At 51.3% G+C, this 19,357-nt stretch overlaps 1 protein-coding gene across 1 annotated transcript in view; it reads left to right on the top strand.

The window, feature by feature from the left end:
• The window catches only part of LOC118774348 (lissencephaly-1 homolog A), a 30,925-nt gene extending 15,188 nt beyond the window's left edge, over positions 1-15,737 (top strand). Inside the window, exons 3-11 of the mRNA XM_036523667.1 lie at positions 3,223-3,307; positions 5,641-5,715; positions 6,458-6,664; positions 9,196-9,364; positions 11,065-11,167; positions 11,787-12,015; positions 14,120-14,221; positions 14,512-14,668; positions 15,429-15,737. Of these exons, the coding sequence (XP_036379560.1) occupies positions 3,223-3,307; positions 5,641-5,715; positions 6,458-6,664; positions 9,196-9,364; positions 11,065-11,167; positions 11,787-12,015; positions 14,120-14,221; positions 14,512-14,668; positions 15,429-15,502 (1,201 nt within the window). The 3' untranslated portion in view covers positions 15,503-15,737. The remainder of the gene's footprint in view (positions 1-3,222; positions 3,308-5,640; positions 5,716-6,457; positions 6,665-9,195; positions 9,365-11,064; positions 11,168-11,786; positions 12,016-14,119; positions 14,222-14,511; positions 14,669-15,428) is intronic.
• The last annotated feature ends 3,620 nt before the right edge of the window (positions 15,738-19,357 follow it).

Genomic DNA, 19,357 nt, shown 5'->3' with positions numbered 1-19,357 from the left:
AGAGGGGATCAAAGTGTGTACATGTGTGCTCTGTGTTCATAAAGACTGAATGAATGTGGAGTGTATTCGTACAGGGGTATGGGGGTTTGTGCAGAAGGTGTGTGTTTATAATGAATATGGAATGTGTTCATATAGTAGAGCATGCCTATAGGGTGGTGGGTGAGTGTATTTTTAATAATGAATGAGGAATGTGTCAGTACAATACTCATGCGTCTACAGGGTGGGGTGTGCTGTGTGTTAGTGATGCAGTGGTCTGTAGTGTGGGCTGCGCTGTATGTTAGTGAAAAGGTGGCCTGTGTTTTGTAGCAGAGCCTAGAAGCTGATGAGTTGGAGGAATTGGGGGGAAGTGATGTAAGCAGTGATGCAGGCCGGCAGTGACACACACACACATGCACACCCGCGCGCGCGCGCACACGCACACAGAGCCGTGGCAGGCGGCGCGGGCCCGAGCAATTGAGTGGCGCGGCCGTCTCCTTGGAGAGGGGTGATGTAATGCCTCTCTCTCGCAGTTGGCTGCCTACCGCTGACCCCGCCCTGTTCTCCGTTTATTGTTCTCGGTGCGGCGTCTGCAGCAAAGCCGGCCGCGCAGCAGCCCTGGATACTGCCGCCGCCGAGAGACGCAATTTCGCTTTTCCCGCCGCCCGCCCCAGAGGGGGCGGCTGCCGTTTCGAGAGACTCGTCCCAGCTTGCCAGCCTGTGACCTAGTTGCCTCAGTTGTGATTTTGGTTTGGTAATTAGCGTGGAGCTGGCACACAGTGATGAAGGTGCGTGCGCGTGTGCAGAAGCACAGGTTTGCTGAAGTACTGTGCCTCTGATGGAAGCACACTCTTATAGATGCTGTGTTTACTGCGCTCCATCTGGAGGGAGACACAGACTCTGGCTCGTCTGCCCACTCAGGCTCCTCAGAGAGCTGCTCCACTCGTCTGGCTGTGGGCTGGTATCCATGGGAACCAGAATACAGCCAAGGCTCGCTCAGTTTCTGTGTGTGTGTGTGTGTGTGTGTACATGTACTTCTGCTGCAAAATAAGGCAGGGTAGCAGGAAGGTTCTGCAGTGCTGAATCTTCGGGACAAGGTGTGTGTGTGTGTGTGTGTGTGTGTGTGTGTGTGTGTGTGTGTGTGTATGCCTTCCCAGGTCTGCTTTCACTGTTATGTGCTTGGTGAGATCGGGTTCACAGGGACGCATAAAAAAGCTGTGGGTCCCCTCATTTTGCAGACACTGCCTAGCTTTCCCCGAAAGCCCTTCTGTCTGCTGCCTCAGAGATAACCTTCAGATAACCTTCACTGCAGTCTGCCCACTTCTCTTCTTTTGTTGGGGGAGAATGATGCTGATCAGGGGCTCGCTGGCAACTGTCTTTAAGTCTGGTTTTCCAGACTGGGATCTGGGGAGTGAGATGGCAGCAGTGTGCGGGGTAGCGGTTAGAGCTCTGGAACTGAGGGCAGCAGTGTAGAGTAGCGGTCAGAGCTGGCATTAGGAATGTAGGTTGCATAAAGGCATCTAGTAATGAAAAGGGGTGTGACTGTGATGATGATAGCGATAATGATTAATTGCTGGGAGAATGCAAGAATTCTCATAATGAACCTGTGACCTGTTTTTTTTTTTCCCGTTTTCTCCCCAATTTGGAATGGCCAATTCCCCGAATTCTGTCCAATTTGTTATCATCGATGTTCGGTCCTGTTATAACTCCCACTGTCAATCTGGAAGAGCGTGGACAAGCATGTGCCCTCCTGCTAATGGGCCGAAGTACCCACCCCTATACCCGGCAGAACGGAGCCAATTTGTTCCGCCTGTGAGCTCCCGGTCGCTGTTGGCTAGTGACACGGTCGGGTTCGAACCCGGGCCATAGTGCTCTATAGCATAGTGCGTAGTGCCCTTTTACTGACTGAGCCACCCAGGAGCCCCCCACCTGTGACCTTTTGACCTTCTCTGGTCAACGAAAGACCAGGTTGTGCTGCCTCCTGTTGGTGTACATGGTAAACATGTCCATGTTTCCCCCATATAGGTATGTCTGTGGTGTTTTTTTTTTTTTTTTTTGGTGCAGAGATGCTGGGATCTCCAGGTGGTTTGTGGGCGTGGGTACTGTGTGGTACCGGCAGTGCTGGCGGGCCAGGCGTTTTCGGCACGATGCTCTTACTGTCCTCCGTATGCTGCATGGAGGCTCGGCTGTGAGGGAGGCCATTGTCCTCGCAGTCACAAGATGACATTCCTCTGTGGGCACATCTGACTGCGCTCCGAGCTCATTAATAAACATCACAGTACGGAGACCGGGCCGCCTGGGGCTGCCGCCGCCGCTGCCGCCGCTATGCTAACTCCTGTTCTCCGCTGCAGGATTGAAGCTTTCCTGCAGTTTCTCCTAATGCCACCTCCTTTACAGGTGTGCTCTGGTGCTGCTCGCATGAAATCTGTAGGGAGCAGGTTTGAGTGCGGTGTTGGCTAATGCCAAATACTGTTTATACCGATGCGTATATGAACCACCCTATACACACCCACACATACATTCATACATGGGAAAGGGTGATTATGTGTGGGAAGTGATTTATCTGTGTGTGTGTGTCTGTGTGTCTGCTTACCTGCCTAGCCGGCATGTGGTCCAAGTACAAAGCAATAGAGCTACTCCTAAATCTGACATGAACTCGAGTGTAAGTTCTGCACAGACTCAGGTGTGTATGTATGCATATGTGAATCTGAGAGATTAAACTGCTCTTTGATAGGCTCCCAGTGCTGCGGTTCTAGTAGGCATGCTGGACTCCACCCTGGGGAGATTATGAGAGCATTGATTTCTTAAATCATGATGGCTGGTAGAATTGGGAGTTAGAGCTGGACTTGCTGGATGCATGTGGATGTTCCTGCTGTCCTCCTCAGACAGTGTAATGGAAACACACATGTAAAGCCACCTGAAGGAGGAATCCCAGTTAATTTTCACAGGGGTTGGAATGCCCTTTGTATTTTTGAGGACTGCATTCATAGTACAGGGCAGAGAATGTTGGCGTGGTGTGCTGATACAGGCTTAAAGTGGTGAGCCTCTCCAGTGAGAATGTGCCAGTGAGAACCTCCTGCAGGTGTTTAGAAGCCTAAATCCAGCAGGCCTCTTTCACTTTGCTCCCTGTAAGGTGTGCCCGAGGTGCGCAAATCCTTCACTAATGCCTTCTCCGTCTCCACACAATCACACCTACAATCAGGCAGCGTATCCAGGGAACTAATTAGCCTGCCTTTTGTTTTCCAGAAATCGAGCAATAGCCGATTACCTACGCTCCAACGGCTATGAAGAGGCTTACTCCGTTTTCAAGAAGGAGGCAGAATTAGACATGGTAAGATGTGACTCCCGTCTTCCTAACGCTCTCTCTTACAGCCTGCGTCTTGCGCTCTTACGCGTTTGTGTGGTGTCGCGCGGGCCGCGAGCGGCTGAACGCATACGGGCCCGATTAGCGCCACGCGGCACGCTAATTACCGCGTGCCTGTCAGCAGGTGCATGCAGCCGGTCCGTCTGTTTGAAGATGTACCCGAATTAGCGGACGCCCGTCGCGGCGCGGACGAGTCCTTATCAGCGATCTGGGTACTGACAGGCGCGTGGAGGCGGCCTCGGAACAAAGGGCCTTTCAGGCGGCCCGAAGCCTCTGCAGCTAAAGCCAGCAGCTCGGGAGCCAGCCGCGCTCTGCTCCGAAGCTTCATTTCCTCCGTAGCGGCAGCGCGATGAATTATAGATCAGACGCGTAGATGGGGATGTGCTCTGACAGCCAAGCGTGAGCTCGCTGGAGGAGGCCCCTTTTAATGGCCCGGTTCACAGCACACCTCTCTTTGTTCCTGCCTAAGTCAGTCTGCTGCTGCCCAAAAACAAGTTTGTTTTGGAACTTTGAATGAAGCGTGTTTCTGTCCATACTTGCTCACTGGATTGGTAGAGTCAAACCCCCTCCCTTTCGCTCCGTGCCCGCCCTCCTTCTGCCCTCCTGGACACGTGTAGGCATTCCCTCTCGAACGCCCCTCAGGTTTGCTACACCTCCCATGCTGGGGAATTCGGGAAACTTTGGGTCACTGTAGGAGCCAGTCAGTAGGGACAGGAGAGCCTACTTCATTATGCACTGTCTATCACTAGCTCATATGAACCAGTCTCTCCCTTTGAGGAGGGGGGGGGGGAGCGGCAGGTGCCAGTTCACTGCTTTGGCACTGTGAGGGTCGGGGAGTTAGGGGCTGTGCCCCGTCGCCAGGCCGACTGCCGCTCCATATGCGCCGCACCCCCCCCCCCCCCCCCCCAGCCAGGCCCTCTCACCTCCCAGCACTGTCCTTCCCACAGTCTGGCTCCATACACACACAGTCACAGAGCACAGAGTCTCAGACACAGTCTGGCTCAATACACACACAGTCACAGAGCACAGAGTCTCAGACACAGTCTGGCTCAATACACACACAGTCACAGAGCATAGAGTCTCCGACACAGTCTAGCTCCATACACACACAGTCACAGAGCACAGAGTCTCAGACACAGTGTAGCTCCATACACACACAGTCACAGAGCACAGAGTCTCCGACACAGTCTGGCTCCATACACACACAGTCACAGAGCACAGAGTCTCCAACACAGTCTGGCTCCATACACACACAGTCACAGAGCACAGAGTCTCCAACACAGTCTAGCTCCATACACACACAGTCACAGAGAGCGCAGGGTTTGGTTCAGACGGCCTTTATTTCTTTCAGTGTAGATGAATTGAGCTGAGTATTACTGCTCTTCCTCATTAACCTGTCCTTGACATGGACTCTGATATTTGACAGGGTTGGCTGATTGATGTCTCAGCATTATCTCTGCTGGGGAGGAACCGAAATGAAACTATAATGTTATAATTATATTTTTTGGTGGGGGTGGAGTTGGGCGTAATTGAAATTGAGACAGTAGTTCCCCTGCATGGTCAGACCGCTGCCATGCAGAGCCCAGTAGGAAGGGTCAGCAAGCACAGTTAAGCCAGAGCTTCATTCCTAGCAGCCCCTGGGGCACAGGCCGCGGTTCTGGGGATTTTTCACAGCCCACCAGCTCTGAATCAGAGTAAGTGAACGCTGTTTGCCTGCGGGAGAAGGATTAGAGGTGGCGTTCAGCTGCCACGGCTCCCACACCCCTCACACCTCCTTATACCTCCCCACACCCCCTCATATCTCCTCACACCTTCCTACACCTCCTTACTCCTTGCTCCCAGCCTTCTGAGTGCTCTGCCTTCTGGACATTCTAGTTTCTCCTTTTCATTTGTCTTTTATTTTTCTTGTTGTGTCACTGTTAAATATGTAAATGGAGCCTTTTCCAAACTCTTTATTTAAACAAGTGTGTTAAGTAAATGGCTTTTAAAAGTCAAGCCTTTATATTTCTTTCTTTCTCCTGTTTTTCCTTTGTATGGTGGGATTTGTTTGCCCATGTGGAGTCAAAAAGAATTTTGAGTTTTGTCGTGTTTTCAGTGAACAATGAACTGTCTTCTGTTAATGAATGCTCTGTGATGTGTTGTGATGTGATGTCCCAGCAGAGTGGGGTTTAAAAGCCAGCTCTTGTGCAAATGTGAACCACTTTTTTATTGTAGTTTTTCCATCTCCAAGTGGATTTTTCATGCTGAGACAAAAGGGACCATCAAAAGTGAGTATTCCCTCTCTCCCTCCCTCTCTGCAGAATGAAGAGTTAGATAAGAAGTATGCGGGTCTTTTGGAGAAGAAATGGACTTCGGTCATCAGATTACAAAAGAAGGTTTGTGGTTTCACATGGCTGTGTGTGTGTGTGTGTGTGTGTGTGTGTGTGTGTGTGTGTGAGAGAGAGTGACGCATTTAAACATGCTTGATAATGGTGTGGTTAATGGCCACAGAGCACGTCAGCCCTTCGGCTCTCTTTCTCAGCGGCCGCAGCTTTGAGCTGCAGCCAGTTAATTAACTAATGGATTTAATCGGGGCTGCAGGTGCGGGGCGCCCCAGCTCACACACGGAGACTCCCAGCGGCTCAGTGTGGTTTTAGAGGTTATGTGAGGAAGCCGCTCTGGAGGTACAGGCCCTTCCTGCACTTCAGTGCTGCCTAACGCCAGGCTCTGGACACGAGGGGCTTCTGAAGCTTAAGGTGTCTTGGAGGACTTGTGTTCCCATAAGCCCCCTCTCACTGGCCCCTTGGATTCAAAGGCAGCTCTGAGGTCGTTAAGCGCCAGATTAACGGTGCCCTACCAGTTGTCCTCCCTCTTGAATAGTTCTTCTTAGGTAGGAATAGGTCTTCTTGACCCCCTCAGCTCAGAGTGTCTCCCGTTTAAGGGGTAAAATATCACTTTTGGCTTGTTGAAGTCAGACAGGGGTGTTTAGCTGTGTGCGGCAGCATGCCAAACATACCGTTACTGCTGGGTTTCTCCCTGTTGAGTGTGGGGACTGTAGTGCCTGTGGTTGCCTGAATGCAGTGAGCATGGCGAGTGTCTGAGGCCGGTTTGAACGCTCCTTTTTCCCCCCGCTCTCAGGTGATGGAGCTGGAGTCGAAGCTGAACGAGGCGAAAGAGGAGATCACTTTGGGGGGACCCATCGGCCAGAAGCGTGACCCCAAAGAGTGGATCCCCCGCCCCCCGGAGAAGTACGCCCTGAGCGGCCACAGGAGCCCCGTCACCCGGGTCATCTTCCACCCCGTGTTCAGCGTCATGGTCTCCGCCTCCGAGGATGCCACAATAAAGGTGCGTTCATCGCCCCCGGCGACCTGTTCGTCGGTGTCCAGGGGTTTCCCTGAACCCTGCAAATGGCCAGCCCACCTGTCCTGTCATGCACACATGGTTCAGGGGCGGGTTGAGAAAAATAATTCAGTTTTAAAATCCTTAATGTCAGCTGTGGCATTTGGGCGGGAGTAGGCGCTCCGGTGCTGGCCGCCTCTGAGTGAAGGCGGAGGCTTTAGCTCCAGACAAGCACAGGAAGGCGTGTTTCAAGGCAAACCGCCAGCCCGCTGCCCCGCCCTCTCACAGTCAGCCCTTCCTCAGCCTCTCCACATGTGTGTCACGCTAGTGATGTCTCCGCTGTGAGACGTGCTGGGCTGCGGACGACGCGTCTGCTCAGAAACACATTTAAGCAGCTGCAGCGGCTCTGTGCGCAGGCTGCGTGTTTCTGCTGAGTCACGGAAGGCCCCTGCAGAGTGATGGGGTGCAGTGGCCTCGGGGGCCCGCTCCCGCTGCTTCCACAGAGAAGGGTGTGTCCTTTCTGTGTCGTACAAGCCTGTTCTGCTCTGCCAGTGCCCCTGTTCATTGCTGTTAGCCTTTTTTCATTCCATTATCACTCTGTTCACCCACCCCCCCTCACCCTCACGCTGTGCTGCTGGCCTGTGGACAGGCCAGACGGGCGGGAATGTGCAGTGTCCTACTTTCAGCTACACTCTGATACAGGCTGCGCTGCAGAACCTACCCTCTCCTCCCTTCCTCCTCCCCATCCCATTCTGTCTTCTCCTCCCTCCCTGCCCTCTCATATTCTCCTTTCCTCCCTCCCTATTTTCCCGTCTGCTTCTCTCCTCCTCCTCTTGTTCCCCTGCTTACTGCAGGAGGCTTTAGCTTTGTCTTCTTTTTTTTTTTTTTTGGTCCAATTAAATCTGCTGCAGCCTCAAACAGCAAACTGTCCGTGGTTCCTCTTAAAGTGGAGGCTTTGATTTCTGTGCCCTCTGTTTTCTCGACCGCTGCCATGCTTTGTTCAAACCACCTTTTTGAGAGCTCTGATTGGATCTGATCAGCGCGGTCATCTTGACCTGCTGTTGTGGTCAGAGTGTGGTTGGACAGCCCCGTGGGACTGGGGCTTGAGGCAGTGATTATCTGTCTGGGCTCTCCTCTGTAGCTGCTGCCATTTGATATTGATCTGCTTTGAAATGAATCTCCTGGGCTGCGGAACCTTTTCAAGCTTTTAAGCTGTCAAGTCAGGCACCCTCCTATTGTAACGTCTTCAAACAGACCTTCCCTTTATTTCCAGTGTTTTATTTCTTCCCTTTTTTATCTGGGTAGTCTCCTCGATCTTGTCCTGAAATCTGAAGGATTGCATGAAGAACAGAGGATCTGCCTTTAAAAAAAAAAAGACAACAAAGGGTTGAAATGCTTTCAGAGTCCCGCCTGGCATTGTCCCGGGGTTAGAGGTTTAAGCTGCTGCCAGCAGGACCTGGTCTCCAGCACTGTCACATTTATTAACCTTTCGGGAGCGGAATTTGTGTCTTCAAATGGAATTCCAAATTTAAACGAAAATCCAAAATCCTGCAGTTTGCACGGTCATGTAATTTAAAGCTCTGGAGCTGGTGCGATATGAGTTAAACAAGGATGCGATGCTCAGCCGTTTTTTACCAATAAAATAATGGGAGAGAAGGGGGGGGCGTATTGATCGGTGCTTATCTACACTACGCAGGAAGGACAAATTAATTAGCTATAACTGGGGCGGGCTATGCTGCACATGTGTGCCCCCCCCTCAGCTCAGCCAGCACTGATACGGCTGCTGTGTTGCTTCAGAAACGAGTCGACCGCAGTGAGAAACTGCTGTGCCGACAGAAGAAAGGGTTGCTAACGCCTCCTAAAACCCCTCCATCTGTATCTAGGTGACGGCAATTATCAATTCCTCAGTTACCATTAAATGTTCTGCAAGAGTAAATATTATGCAGGTTTCGGGAACAAAAACCAATTGTCCCGATGCACTTATCTGATGTTGCATTAGAGAAAGAGATAATAAAAAACAAACCAAATGAAAGTGGGGAAAGTTGAAAGAAAAATTGCCATTTAGAAATGCAGCTTCATTAGCATGTAGTGTTTGCTCTGTGAAGTTGCCGAGGTGCGGCCCTGTCCAAAGGGTACAACAGTGGTGTCACAGCAGAGATTGGAGCCCGTGAACCCTGGCCCGCTCTGCGCTTGCCATTGCTCTCGGCAGGTTTCTCCTGGAAGTGCACCATGGGAGTTGTGCTGGGGACAATCCCAAAGGTGTGCCCTGTGTCTGGAGGGGTGCTCTGGCAGGTGGCAGGTGGTGATGAAACGCTCCCCTTAATTGGTCGGTGGTGCAGGTTTCTTGTGTTGGGTTGGGCAGAGGGGCCTCGCCTCTCTCTGCTCTCCGATCTGCGCCTGCCCTCTGCAAGCTGTCCCTGCTCGTGCCCGATTGGAAACCCGTGGAGCTGACAGACGGGCCTGTGAGGTGGGGCAGGCTCGGGAAGGGCGAGGTGTGACTGTAGCATCCCTCTCTCTCTCTTTCTCTCTCCCTCCAGGTGTGGGACTATGAGACGGGGGACTTCGAGCGCACGCTGAAGGGCCACACGGACTCGGTGCAGGACATCTCCTTCGACCAGACCGGCAAGCTGCTGGCCTCCTGCTCTGCCGACATGACCATCAAGCTGTGGGACTTCCAGGGGTTCGAGTGCATCCGGACCATGCATGGTGAGGAGTGGCTGCTGGTGACTGGCTCTCAGGGCTGAACTTGCTGTGGCTCCTCAGGAGGCACCATAGGGTTGTAGGGTTCGGGTGCTGTGTGGTTGGTCTGGAGCTGTAGGTGTTTGGGTGGTATGGTGTTTGGGTGCTGTAGGTTGGTCTGGAGCTGTAGCTAGGGTCTGGTGTTTCGGTGCTGTAGGGTTGGAAGTAAGGGGTTGTTGTAGGATTATAGGGAGATTTTTTTAGGGTCTGATATTTGGATGGTATTGGAAATAGGGGCTATTTTTTGGGGTTGGTTTTTGTTTTGGGAGTTCACTGAGAGGTTGATGTTTTGGGGTGTACTGGTTTAGCTGGAGGGATGGTGTTTTAGGGGTGTTAACAGGGGTTGGTGTTTGTAGTGTAATTGGGAGTTAGTGTGTTGAGCATGTCGTGATCAGGGGGGCTGGTGTTTGGGAGTGTTATAGTATATTTGGGGGCTGCGGGTGTGGATTTGGGTTCTTTCATTGTCTCTCTGGAGGTGACACAGAAGCAGTTTGTGAATCCTGTTAGCCAGCCTGTGGCAAGGGTCATCTCCCTCAGCTGATCCAGATCTTCAGTCCTCTGCCTTTGTCCTTTGCACCTTAACACATTACACTGCTCCCCTCGAGGCATTTTACTACAACCAATCATGCGGGGAGTGATTTGCATTGTTGGAACATTTCTGAGCTTGGGGGGTGGGTTTTCCATCAGCACTGCGCTGCTGTTTTGCAGATAGTCAGAAGCGCAAACCCCCGTACTCCGTCCTCCGGCATCGCCCCTGCGGGGTCCGGCCCGGGCGGATTGCTCCGCCTTATCTCCTCCCGCAGCCCTTCAGTGCCTGCAGGCCTGCGCTCTGAAAGTAAATAACACAGCGAGCTATAGCTGCACGAGCGGCTGTCGGCCGCGCGGATCCGCTCTGGAGCGTGTGTGAAACGGGCGCAGAGACGGGTGCCTAACCGGTGGTGCAGACAGGCGCTGCACGCAGGGGCGCTTAGGTGGACTTCGGGGGATTTTTCTGCTGTTTGTATTTTTTGGGTGCCGCTGGATGAGTCTCCCACAGCACCAGTCCTGCCCCTGTTCCCCAGGAGCATCCCCGTCTCCACGACGACGCTCCTCCAGGAGCCCTCCCACAGACACGCCCCACACAGCCGGCTTGTTTGGTGGAGGATTATGGGATTACGAGAGGAGATAACATTCTCTGTGTGGTTCTGCTCATATTTAAGCCTGCTTTTTCAGAGGCTACTTAGCGTTTTTATCATCTGTTTAGCTGCTTAGAGATGGCAACCCTGTGTAATTGGCTTTCTCCCTCCTCCTCCCCCTCCAGAACAAAGCAACCTGCGGCCAAATTTGGTCGTCTTCCTCCTTACTTGATAGCCTAATTTATTTAAACCCCGTTTTGTCATGTCTATTCTTAACCGCTCATTACCAAGTGGCAGAGCAGCTGAAAGGCCAATGAGAATGTTATTAATTTGGTTATTAAGGCAGGGATGTCTTTGGTTTCTAGTCATTAACCATTTATTTGAGGGTGTAGAACAAAGGCTTCTTTTCTTCTTCCAGCTCCTCTCATTGCTAGTTCTCTGATCAAGCTCCTGTCATGTATACATATGCATGTTCTCTCTCCAATGCCTTTGTGCGCTGCCGAACATGTTTAATTCATGTGTTTGTGTTTTTTTTTTTCTTTCTTTCTTTAGGACATGACCACAATGTTTCCTCTGTAGCCATCATGCCTAACGGAGATCACATAGTGTCTGCCTCCAGGGACAAAACCATCAAGATGTGGGAGGTAGCGACTGGGTGAGTCCTGAAATTTCGCATTCCCGAAAGGTGGCGGTGTGATTTTCGGGGGCCCTCCTTGGGACGGGGGTTCAGGGTTGGGCTTATCGCCGCCCGAGCAGGACCGCCACCTCCAGAGCTCGGCCCGCCTCTCCGTTCTCCATCTCCGCGGGGTCGGAGGCCTGGAAAGGCATCCCTCAGCAGGGCAGTAACAGCTACTGTGGGGGACCAGGCCTGTCTGTGTCACGCTTATTTTAGCATGCTGCTTTGGAAGGGCTGCCCTTAGATAAGGAGCTTCACAAGCAGCAGCCCTGCTATCCTCACAGGTACCATTTTACTCCCCGCGCAGCTCTGATTTAGACAGGGCTCTCCCCCCGCCCCCCATGTGAGCTGACTCAGTGCTGAGTGCATGCCACGCTCAGTTCCTGCGCAGCACTCTGATCCCATCTTTAATGTGCAGCTGCCACACTGCCCACCATCAAACCACTGGCCACGCCCGTGCCACCTCTCCTCCAGCGTGTGCTGCTGTGGACACGGTTCAGGGCGCACTGCGTTAGACAGCTCTGTAAAGTGCGCAGCGCTCTCCTCCTCCTGCAGGCGCTGTAACGTGTGTGTGTGTGTGCGCTGCTCACCCCTGCAGGTACTGCGTGAAGACGTTCACGGGCCACAGAGAGTGGGTGCGCATGGTGCGGCCCAATCAGGACGGCTCCCTGATCGCCAGCAGCTCCAACGACCAGACGGTGCGGGTGTGGGTGGTGGCCTCCAAAGAGTGCAAGGCGGAGCTACGAGAGCATGAGCATGTGGTGGAGTGCATCTCCTGGGCCCCCGAGAGCTCCTACCCCACCATCCTGGAGGCCACAGGCTCGGAGGTCAGAGGTCACGCGCTCTCTACACGCACATTGCGTTTGTTGGACTAATACCGCGATGTGTCTGTTGTGGGTGTTCCCTCCTCGTCTCGCCCCATCATGGATATCCGTAATAAGATTGCAGTTTGTAATTTGAGACTGCAGATCAGAATAACGTTAACATGAGAAACGGCAGAGAGAGACTTTCCAGTATGTTAAGCACACACAGAGTACATGTATACCGAAATGTGCACAAGCTTTTCATTTGGGATGTGGAAAAGGCATTGCCCCAGCAGTTTAAAAGTCCTCGCGCATTTTGGAAGGTAAATGTTTTAGATGCAAAGGGGTGCGGTTGTCCGCTGTCCAAAAAAATTGAGCTGAGTACGCATGCAGCTCTGGGCATGTCGATGTGAAGGAATTGGGTCTCTCCCATTTTCAGGAGTCTGGCATGAAATATTAAACATCCCATGCCTGCTCCCATTTCTGCGGATCCAGAAACATGCGGGAGAGACCGCCCAGTTGCTGGCCAGAGTGCAGCGGTGCAGCTCCCTGCGGCTCGGACACGGCAGTCATATTTCCTCTCTCTGTGCACAACTGCCATGTCCGCCCTCGCAGCCGTGACCGCGGCGGGACCTCTCCTTTCCGTCGGGGGCAGGGGGACGTTTATCACAGTAGAGGGATGTCCTGGTGTTTTTTCCCCCAAGAGCAGCACATACATTATATAGAGTGACAGCCTGCTGTTGCTGTGGAATTCTAGCATTGCTCTTTGGTTTGTTAAAAGTTGCATGGCCTAGCCCGAGTGGCTCCAGGGGTCATCCTGGAACCACATGGGCTAGGCCAGGGTTCAGCACAGCCCTCTCACACGCTCATCATCTGATTTAAAGCAGAAGAGGGGAAAAAATGTTTGCCTCCCCAACAAAACCCAGAACGCTTAGGTGTATAGCTTTCACTTTTGCAGCATGCAGCGGGGGTGTGAGACGGGTTTAGAGCACGCACGCACGCACGCACACACACACACACACACACACACACAAACAAACAAACAACTAAGAGACTGATGGAACGCCTCTTTGTTCAGTTTATCTGCTCTCAAAACATTAAACCACCTGAGCAGATAAGAGGCATGCCACCCTGGGTGTGGCAAGGGTTAAGCTCATGCTTCTGAAGTCATACCTGCTCAACTGGTTTGCATGCACGCAATAACAATTTTATGTCCTCTTGCATCAAATGTCAAGAAAGATCCCTTTATATTACTGTAGGGCTGTCATTATGGCTGTGATGTTTATATCGGTGTGCTTGAGTACTGAATGAGACACGGCCTCTGTCTGCTTTTGCCCTGACTCTTCACATGGGTAATTACCTTGCAGTAAGTGGATGGTAGAGCATTTAACCTTTTGTTGTGGCATTATCTCTATCGACAATAGAATGGATTATTTCTCTTGTCGCAGGCTTTTGTCTCTCAAGTAGCTGAGCAGAGTTCCTTATCTGTAGTGACTACAGATCCTTTGTGCTCTCTGTCACCCCTAAATATATCTGAATTTTGGTTTGATCAGTTAAGGAAGATGTAACATTAAACTATATTTCTTCTCTGGGCTTTGAACACACAACCCCACAGTGTAGATTCCATTGCTTTGACCTGCTGCACTTCATGCAGGGAAAAACGCTTGAGGTAGAGGGGGTGAAAATGACTTTCAGGGTCCTTGAGCATGACACCCATTGAGCGTGCAGATAGAGAGGTGCATTAAGGGAAAACTAGCTCTAAAAGCAGGCGTAGTTTTCCCTTCACCAGCAGGGGCTAAACCCTCCCTTTCTGCCGTTTCTGAGAGGCCTTTATTTAGGATGTAATTACAGTCTTTACCGTAATGGAGCCAGCAGAGAGCTGAGGAGTGGCCTGATTGATGGGAGGCCTCCGTCTCTGTCCAAGGACCTCATTAGCTCAGTGGATTTCTCCCCCTGCATTGGGGCTCAGCTGCTGTGTGCAGACGGGGTGCAGAACTATGGGTGTGCTATGGGGTGGGGCTTATTGTTGGGGGCGGGGCCTCAGGGCTGTGGAAATTTCTGAACAGCCGTAGTGAGCGGGGGCCCTTCGGTGCAGGGCTGGCTGACCTCCATCCTCTCTGTCTTGCAGACCAAGAAGAGTGGGAAGCCTGGCCCCTTCCTGCTGTCCGGCTCCAGAGACAAAACCATCAAGATGTGGGACGTCAGCACTGGCATGTGCCTTATGACACTGGTGAGTGAGTGAGTGAGTGTGAGTGAGTGTGAGTGAGTGTGAGTGAGTGTGAGTGAGTGTGAGTGAGTGTGAGTGAGTGTGAGTGAGTGTGAGTGAGTGTGTGTGAGTGTGTGTGAGTGTGAGTGAGTGTGTGTGAGTGTGTGTACTGTCTATCTGATTGCAGCTAGGCGACCGCATGTGTAAGAGTACGGAGCTGTGTGTTTGTGTTTGAGAGACTGCTTTTCTCATCCTCTTGAGTGAACTGCGTGCGCGAGAAACCTGACCCCTCCCTGACCACACCCCTCCGGCAGGTTGGCCATGATAACTGGGTGCGGGGAGTGCTGGTTCACCCGGGAGGAAAGTTCATTGTGAGCTGTGCTGATGACAAGACCCTGCGCATCTGGGACTACAAGAACAAGCGCTGCATGAAGACCCTGAGTGCCCACGAGCACTTCGTCACCTCTCTGGGTGAGTCCCCACACCCCGCCGCTCAGGCTCCCGCTCTGTGTTTTAGGGCGAGCCGCAGGGCGTTCTCCGGCCCAAACGGCGACTCCCGCTGGAGCTTTTGCAGGGGGCTGTGGGGGTGCAGGGCTGGCTGAGGGGCAGAGAGCTGCTGCTGGATGTCTGCCTGCTCAGCTGCAGTCAGGATCAAGGCTGCGGACTTCTCCAGAGACGCTCTGCAGGCTCTTCAAACGTCTGTCTCTCCTTCCCTTCCCTCTTTCACTCTGATCATTCTTTCCCTCCTCCCCACCTCTCACCCCCTCCCTGTCTGCCTCTCTCCATCTCTCCCTCTCTGTCCCATTCTTTCTGCTCTGGTGTGTTTAAAGCAAGCTACAGACAAAGGAAGGTGCTGTTGGAATGTGGCTGTTCTGTCCATGACCACACTGACACTTGCGTGCATTGTTCTCTTATATTATTGATCTGTCTTTCATGCATCAACGGACATGTCCCGTGTTGCCGAAGGTCTGCCGTCTCAGGCTCATACCTAAGTCCTAACAATCGTGTTTCTCAGTGAGCAGGAGGGTGTGGTGTGTGAAACAGCGGCCTGCCCTACATATCGCACAGGGTGGAGTGGCAGATCTTTTGACGCTCCGCACATGCGCAGAAAAGAACTGCTGACAGTGTTGCATCCCGCAGGATCGTCAGCACTTACAGGGGCACTGCCCCTTCCGACAGGAGCTGTGAATCGCGCACTAACGAAACCCATTCTGCTGTCTCTGTTCCACAGATTTCCACAAGACTGCTCCCTATGTCGTAACCGGGAGCGTAGATCAAACAGTAAAGGTGTGGGAGTGCCGCTGATTGTACCTGCAGGGCCACGCCCCTCCCTGCCACGCCCCTCTACACCCCACCCCCGCCCTCCTTCTACATCTTCTCCTCTTGGATGCACTCAGTACCATGGTTATAACCCATCGAGCTCTGTTTAAATAACTATTGTCCTTTTATGTAAATTATTCTGGATGTAGATTGAGCTATTAAATGTTACACAAAAAAGTATTCTTGCATGGTGAATCCAAAATTGTATACTGTAAATTTACATAACATTGTCTAGAAGTACCATAGGTTTAAGACCACGGCTGGTATTTTGCTAGCCTAACCTACAACAGGCAGATGTTGACTGGGTAATTAAAGAATAGGGCACTAAACTGGTAATTTAATGACAGTGTCGTTCTTATGTGTCAGATTATTTTGTCTGTCTATATTTTTTATTTAGTTATTTTTGTCTTTTCTTTTTTTTTTGGTTTTGCCTCCACTGTCGTAGTCTGTTGGTGCCTCGATCAGGGACCTCAGAGAGAGAGAGAGAGAGAAAAGGAAAAGAACAAAAGGAAATGGGAATGTTTAATCCCGTGCTATCCCCTGGTGGGGATTAGACTGTCTGCGGGGGCTCGTTTTTGGAATAATGTGTAGCTAAACGTTAACACGTGCTTGCCACTCTCATTGTGAAACTAGGTAATATATTACTGACTGCATCTGAAGAAGGCATTTCAGGCTGCTGTGGAGGGGGCGGGGGGGTTTGTTCCCTTGTCATGATGTGCATCTCTGAATCCCAGTGCTGCTCAGACAGGAATGTCCTTAGGTAGAGCTTTCCCCTGAGGAAATGTCACCTCGACACTCTGAAGGCCAGGATCACAGCACATGCGCTGAGCCCTGTGCGTCCTCGCTTCGTGCAGCAGGTGTTTTGGGAGAGCTGTCGCAGACACACGGCCACTCCCCATTGTCTGTCTTCTCTGTAACTCCGCCCCGTGAGACATTGGCCCCCGCCACTCCCAGGGTGGGACTACATCTCCCAGGGGATGCGGAGGGTCCTAACCCCCGCAGCATTTAAAGATTGACCATTGGTCACGATCTTATTCGGGACCGGCTCACTTCTCAAGCCCACACCCTCACTCCCGCCAGTCCCCAGCTGGATGTCCCCAAATGTCTCCTTGTTGGCCTCTCGGCTCGGCTCCGCTCAGTTCTCCCTGAAACTAGAGCCATGTATCTGTGTGCGGGTGCAGCAGTGTACCTGTGTCTGCAGGGCGGAGGAGGCTGGGCCCCCAGTGCTGAGGAGGTTCGGTTTGGCCAAAGACGCACAGCATGACAAGGCTGGAAAGCCCCCCTCCCCCGTGACAACATGGGCAAAGATCTCTCCTTGCAAGAAAAGGAAAATTGAGAATGTTAAAAATTGGAGGGTAACAAAAAAAAAAACAGAAAGCGGTTTATGTACAAAATAAAAATAAAGTGCACTTGTTCCTGAAGGAGTTATAGAGCAGATTTGTTTTGATCCACACCTCGTTGTTAAAAAGGGGGGGGGGGTTTATTTTAAAAATGGAGAATGTCCTGTGGGGGTTGGGGAGGAGGGAGCCGCCGCTTGGCTGTCTCTCCGGGTGTCGCGCTGCAGGCCTGCCCCGCAGGTCTGCTACTGAGCGCGCTCACAACTGGCACTTTGTTTCCTTTTTGTCTCTCATGTTTGTTTCTCCCCTTTTTCATCATCACTCGGTGATCTATCTCCATTAAAAAAGGAAACCCAAGAATAAAGGGCCCCACTGAGGAATGAGTTGAATAAATCACAGCGGTGGAGGCTAAAGCAATTCTCCCCTTCTCTCTGAAAGTATGGCGGGTAAAAATAAATTAATTAAACCATTCAGCCCACACATCCCTGCCCATGTCATGCCCCCTGGCCCTGCCCCCACCCACCAACCCAAGATTAAAGGCATTGAAAACGGCTCATCGTAAATGCATACACAAGATATCATTTTAAACTAGCCTTTTTTTCCATGAAAATGCAATTATATAATAAAGAATTTCACTGCTTTAACCAACCCATTATCTAGCTTCTTTGGCAGTTTCCTGTTGTGTGTACTGTATGCACCCGTTGCTGAGTAGTGACCTGTATGATATCTATACCTGATATCACATATGGTATCTGTACATGATGTCATATGACATGGTATCTATACATGTCGGCATGGTGCTGCTGTGTGTAACGTCACTGGATTGGGCTGTCTGGCAGGGCTCTTTGACTGGTGAGGAGTGCTTGAGCTCCACTGGCTGCCCTGATCAAATTGTTCACGAATTGGACTAAATGTAATGTATATCCATGTATAAAATGGCATGGTAAAAGTTGCTGGGCCCTGTGTAAAGATGCCCTCCCAGACAGAGCAGTCTGCTTGATCAGTGCAGCTCTACTGTATGTGGTCATTGGAAGGTCGTGCTTGTCCTGTGCGCTGAGTGAAGGAGGGGGACCTCAAGGGGAAACTGACTCCTGACTCTTCTGTCTTTCTGCAATGGGATTGTGGCAGACTGTGGGGCGTCCAGAGAGACGGGTTGCCCCAAAGCGAACACCACCGATGCCTCCAGTAGAACACCTTCCCCAGAACCCTCCCCAGATCCAGTCGAACCCAGGCTCCCCGTCTGTCTCTCGTTCTTTGAGTTGACGGGTTGGGTTTGCGTTGAGACTGCATGGTACCTTGTGCAGCTGAGGATCTTGTGAAGGAAGTTAGGTTCTACACCAAAGAGGTGTATTTCACTTTTTGATTTTGTTTTCTTTGCTTAAGTGTTGTTCCTTGCAGAAGATGGCATTCTCTGCATACTAAGAGTTAGCTGAAGCCAAAAAACAGAAGTTAAAAAAAAAAAAAAAAACAGCAGGTGGGCACGGTAATGACGGAAATTCCATTCCACGGTGTCGCCCGGACTTTGCTTTGGTTTGTTTGTCCTGACTGGTGGTCTCGCTCAGTTTGAAATCTCACCCTGCTGCACCCTGGCAATCCACAGCCCTCTGGATTCTGAGAATCGGGGCCCCACTTCCAAATTTCAGAACTGAAATGGAAACCCGAGGCTATTGAAAACATTTTTTCCCCCCCTTTGTGCACAAGACAAGCCATTTTGGGGGAGGGGGGGAGGAGGTTGGTGGGGAAGGGGGGGGGGTTGGAGATTGTAGATTTGCCATTTTGTGTTTTTTTTTGTTTTTTTTTACCCCCTTCCCTGGATGTCGCCGAATGAATGAGCCATCGATGCGTGCTGAATCTGGAGTTTAAACACGTGCCCCTAAGAGGAAAAATCAAAAAAGCACCACCCATTCGCGGGTCCCAAGCAATCCCTGAGCTGCTCTTGCCAGGGGGGCAGGTGGACAGACTCAGAATGTCCGCCTGTCCTCCAGCCGGGACTCCATCCGTCTGCTATGCCTGCCGTGTGACTCTGGAGGGCTCCAGGCCTCACGGCGCCGAAGGGGTTTCTGCTTCTGTGGTTCTCGCTGTTCACACACAGTAAATTGTTAACAATATATCTGGATGTCATTATTGTTTGCAACATAATAAAAAAAAAATCTGTAAATATCAAGTGGTGTGTGTTTGATCGTGTCTCATTTCCTGTATGGTTCATTGGAAGTTTTCACTTGTCAGTGTCTTCTGTACTTTACATATTAGAAGGAAAAGACATTTTCAAACTCATGGAAAAGTACACTTATGGTGACACCACTTTTTTATATTTCAGCACTTGGGGGTTTTATGTTCCATTTTTCTTCACACTTGGGTAGAAAATGCCTTACTGCTGAAATGAATCATTTTAATACATATAATTATATGTCACAGTAATCTATGTGGATTTGATTAACACCATTACTATTAATCCTTATGATTGATTGCCTTGTGAGCTAATGATAAGAACATTGGATAGAGG

This window comes from Megalops cyprinoides, chromosome 3 (genome assembly GCF_013368585.1).
Source record: "Megalops cyprinoides isolate fMegCyp1 chromosome 3, fMegCyp1.pri, whole genome shotgun sequence".
Classification (NCBI taxonomy): Eukaryota; Metazoa; Chordata; class Actinopteri; order Elopiformes; family Megalopidae; genus Megalops; species Megalops cyprinoides.
The sequence above is the reverse complement of the archived record's forward strand: the minus strand, read 5'-3'. Positions and strand labels throughout refer to the sequence as shown.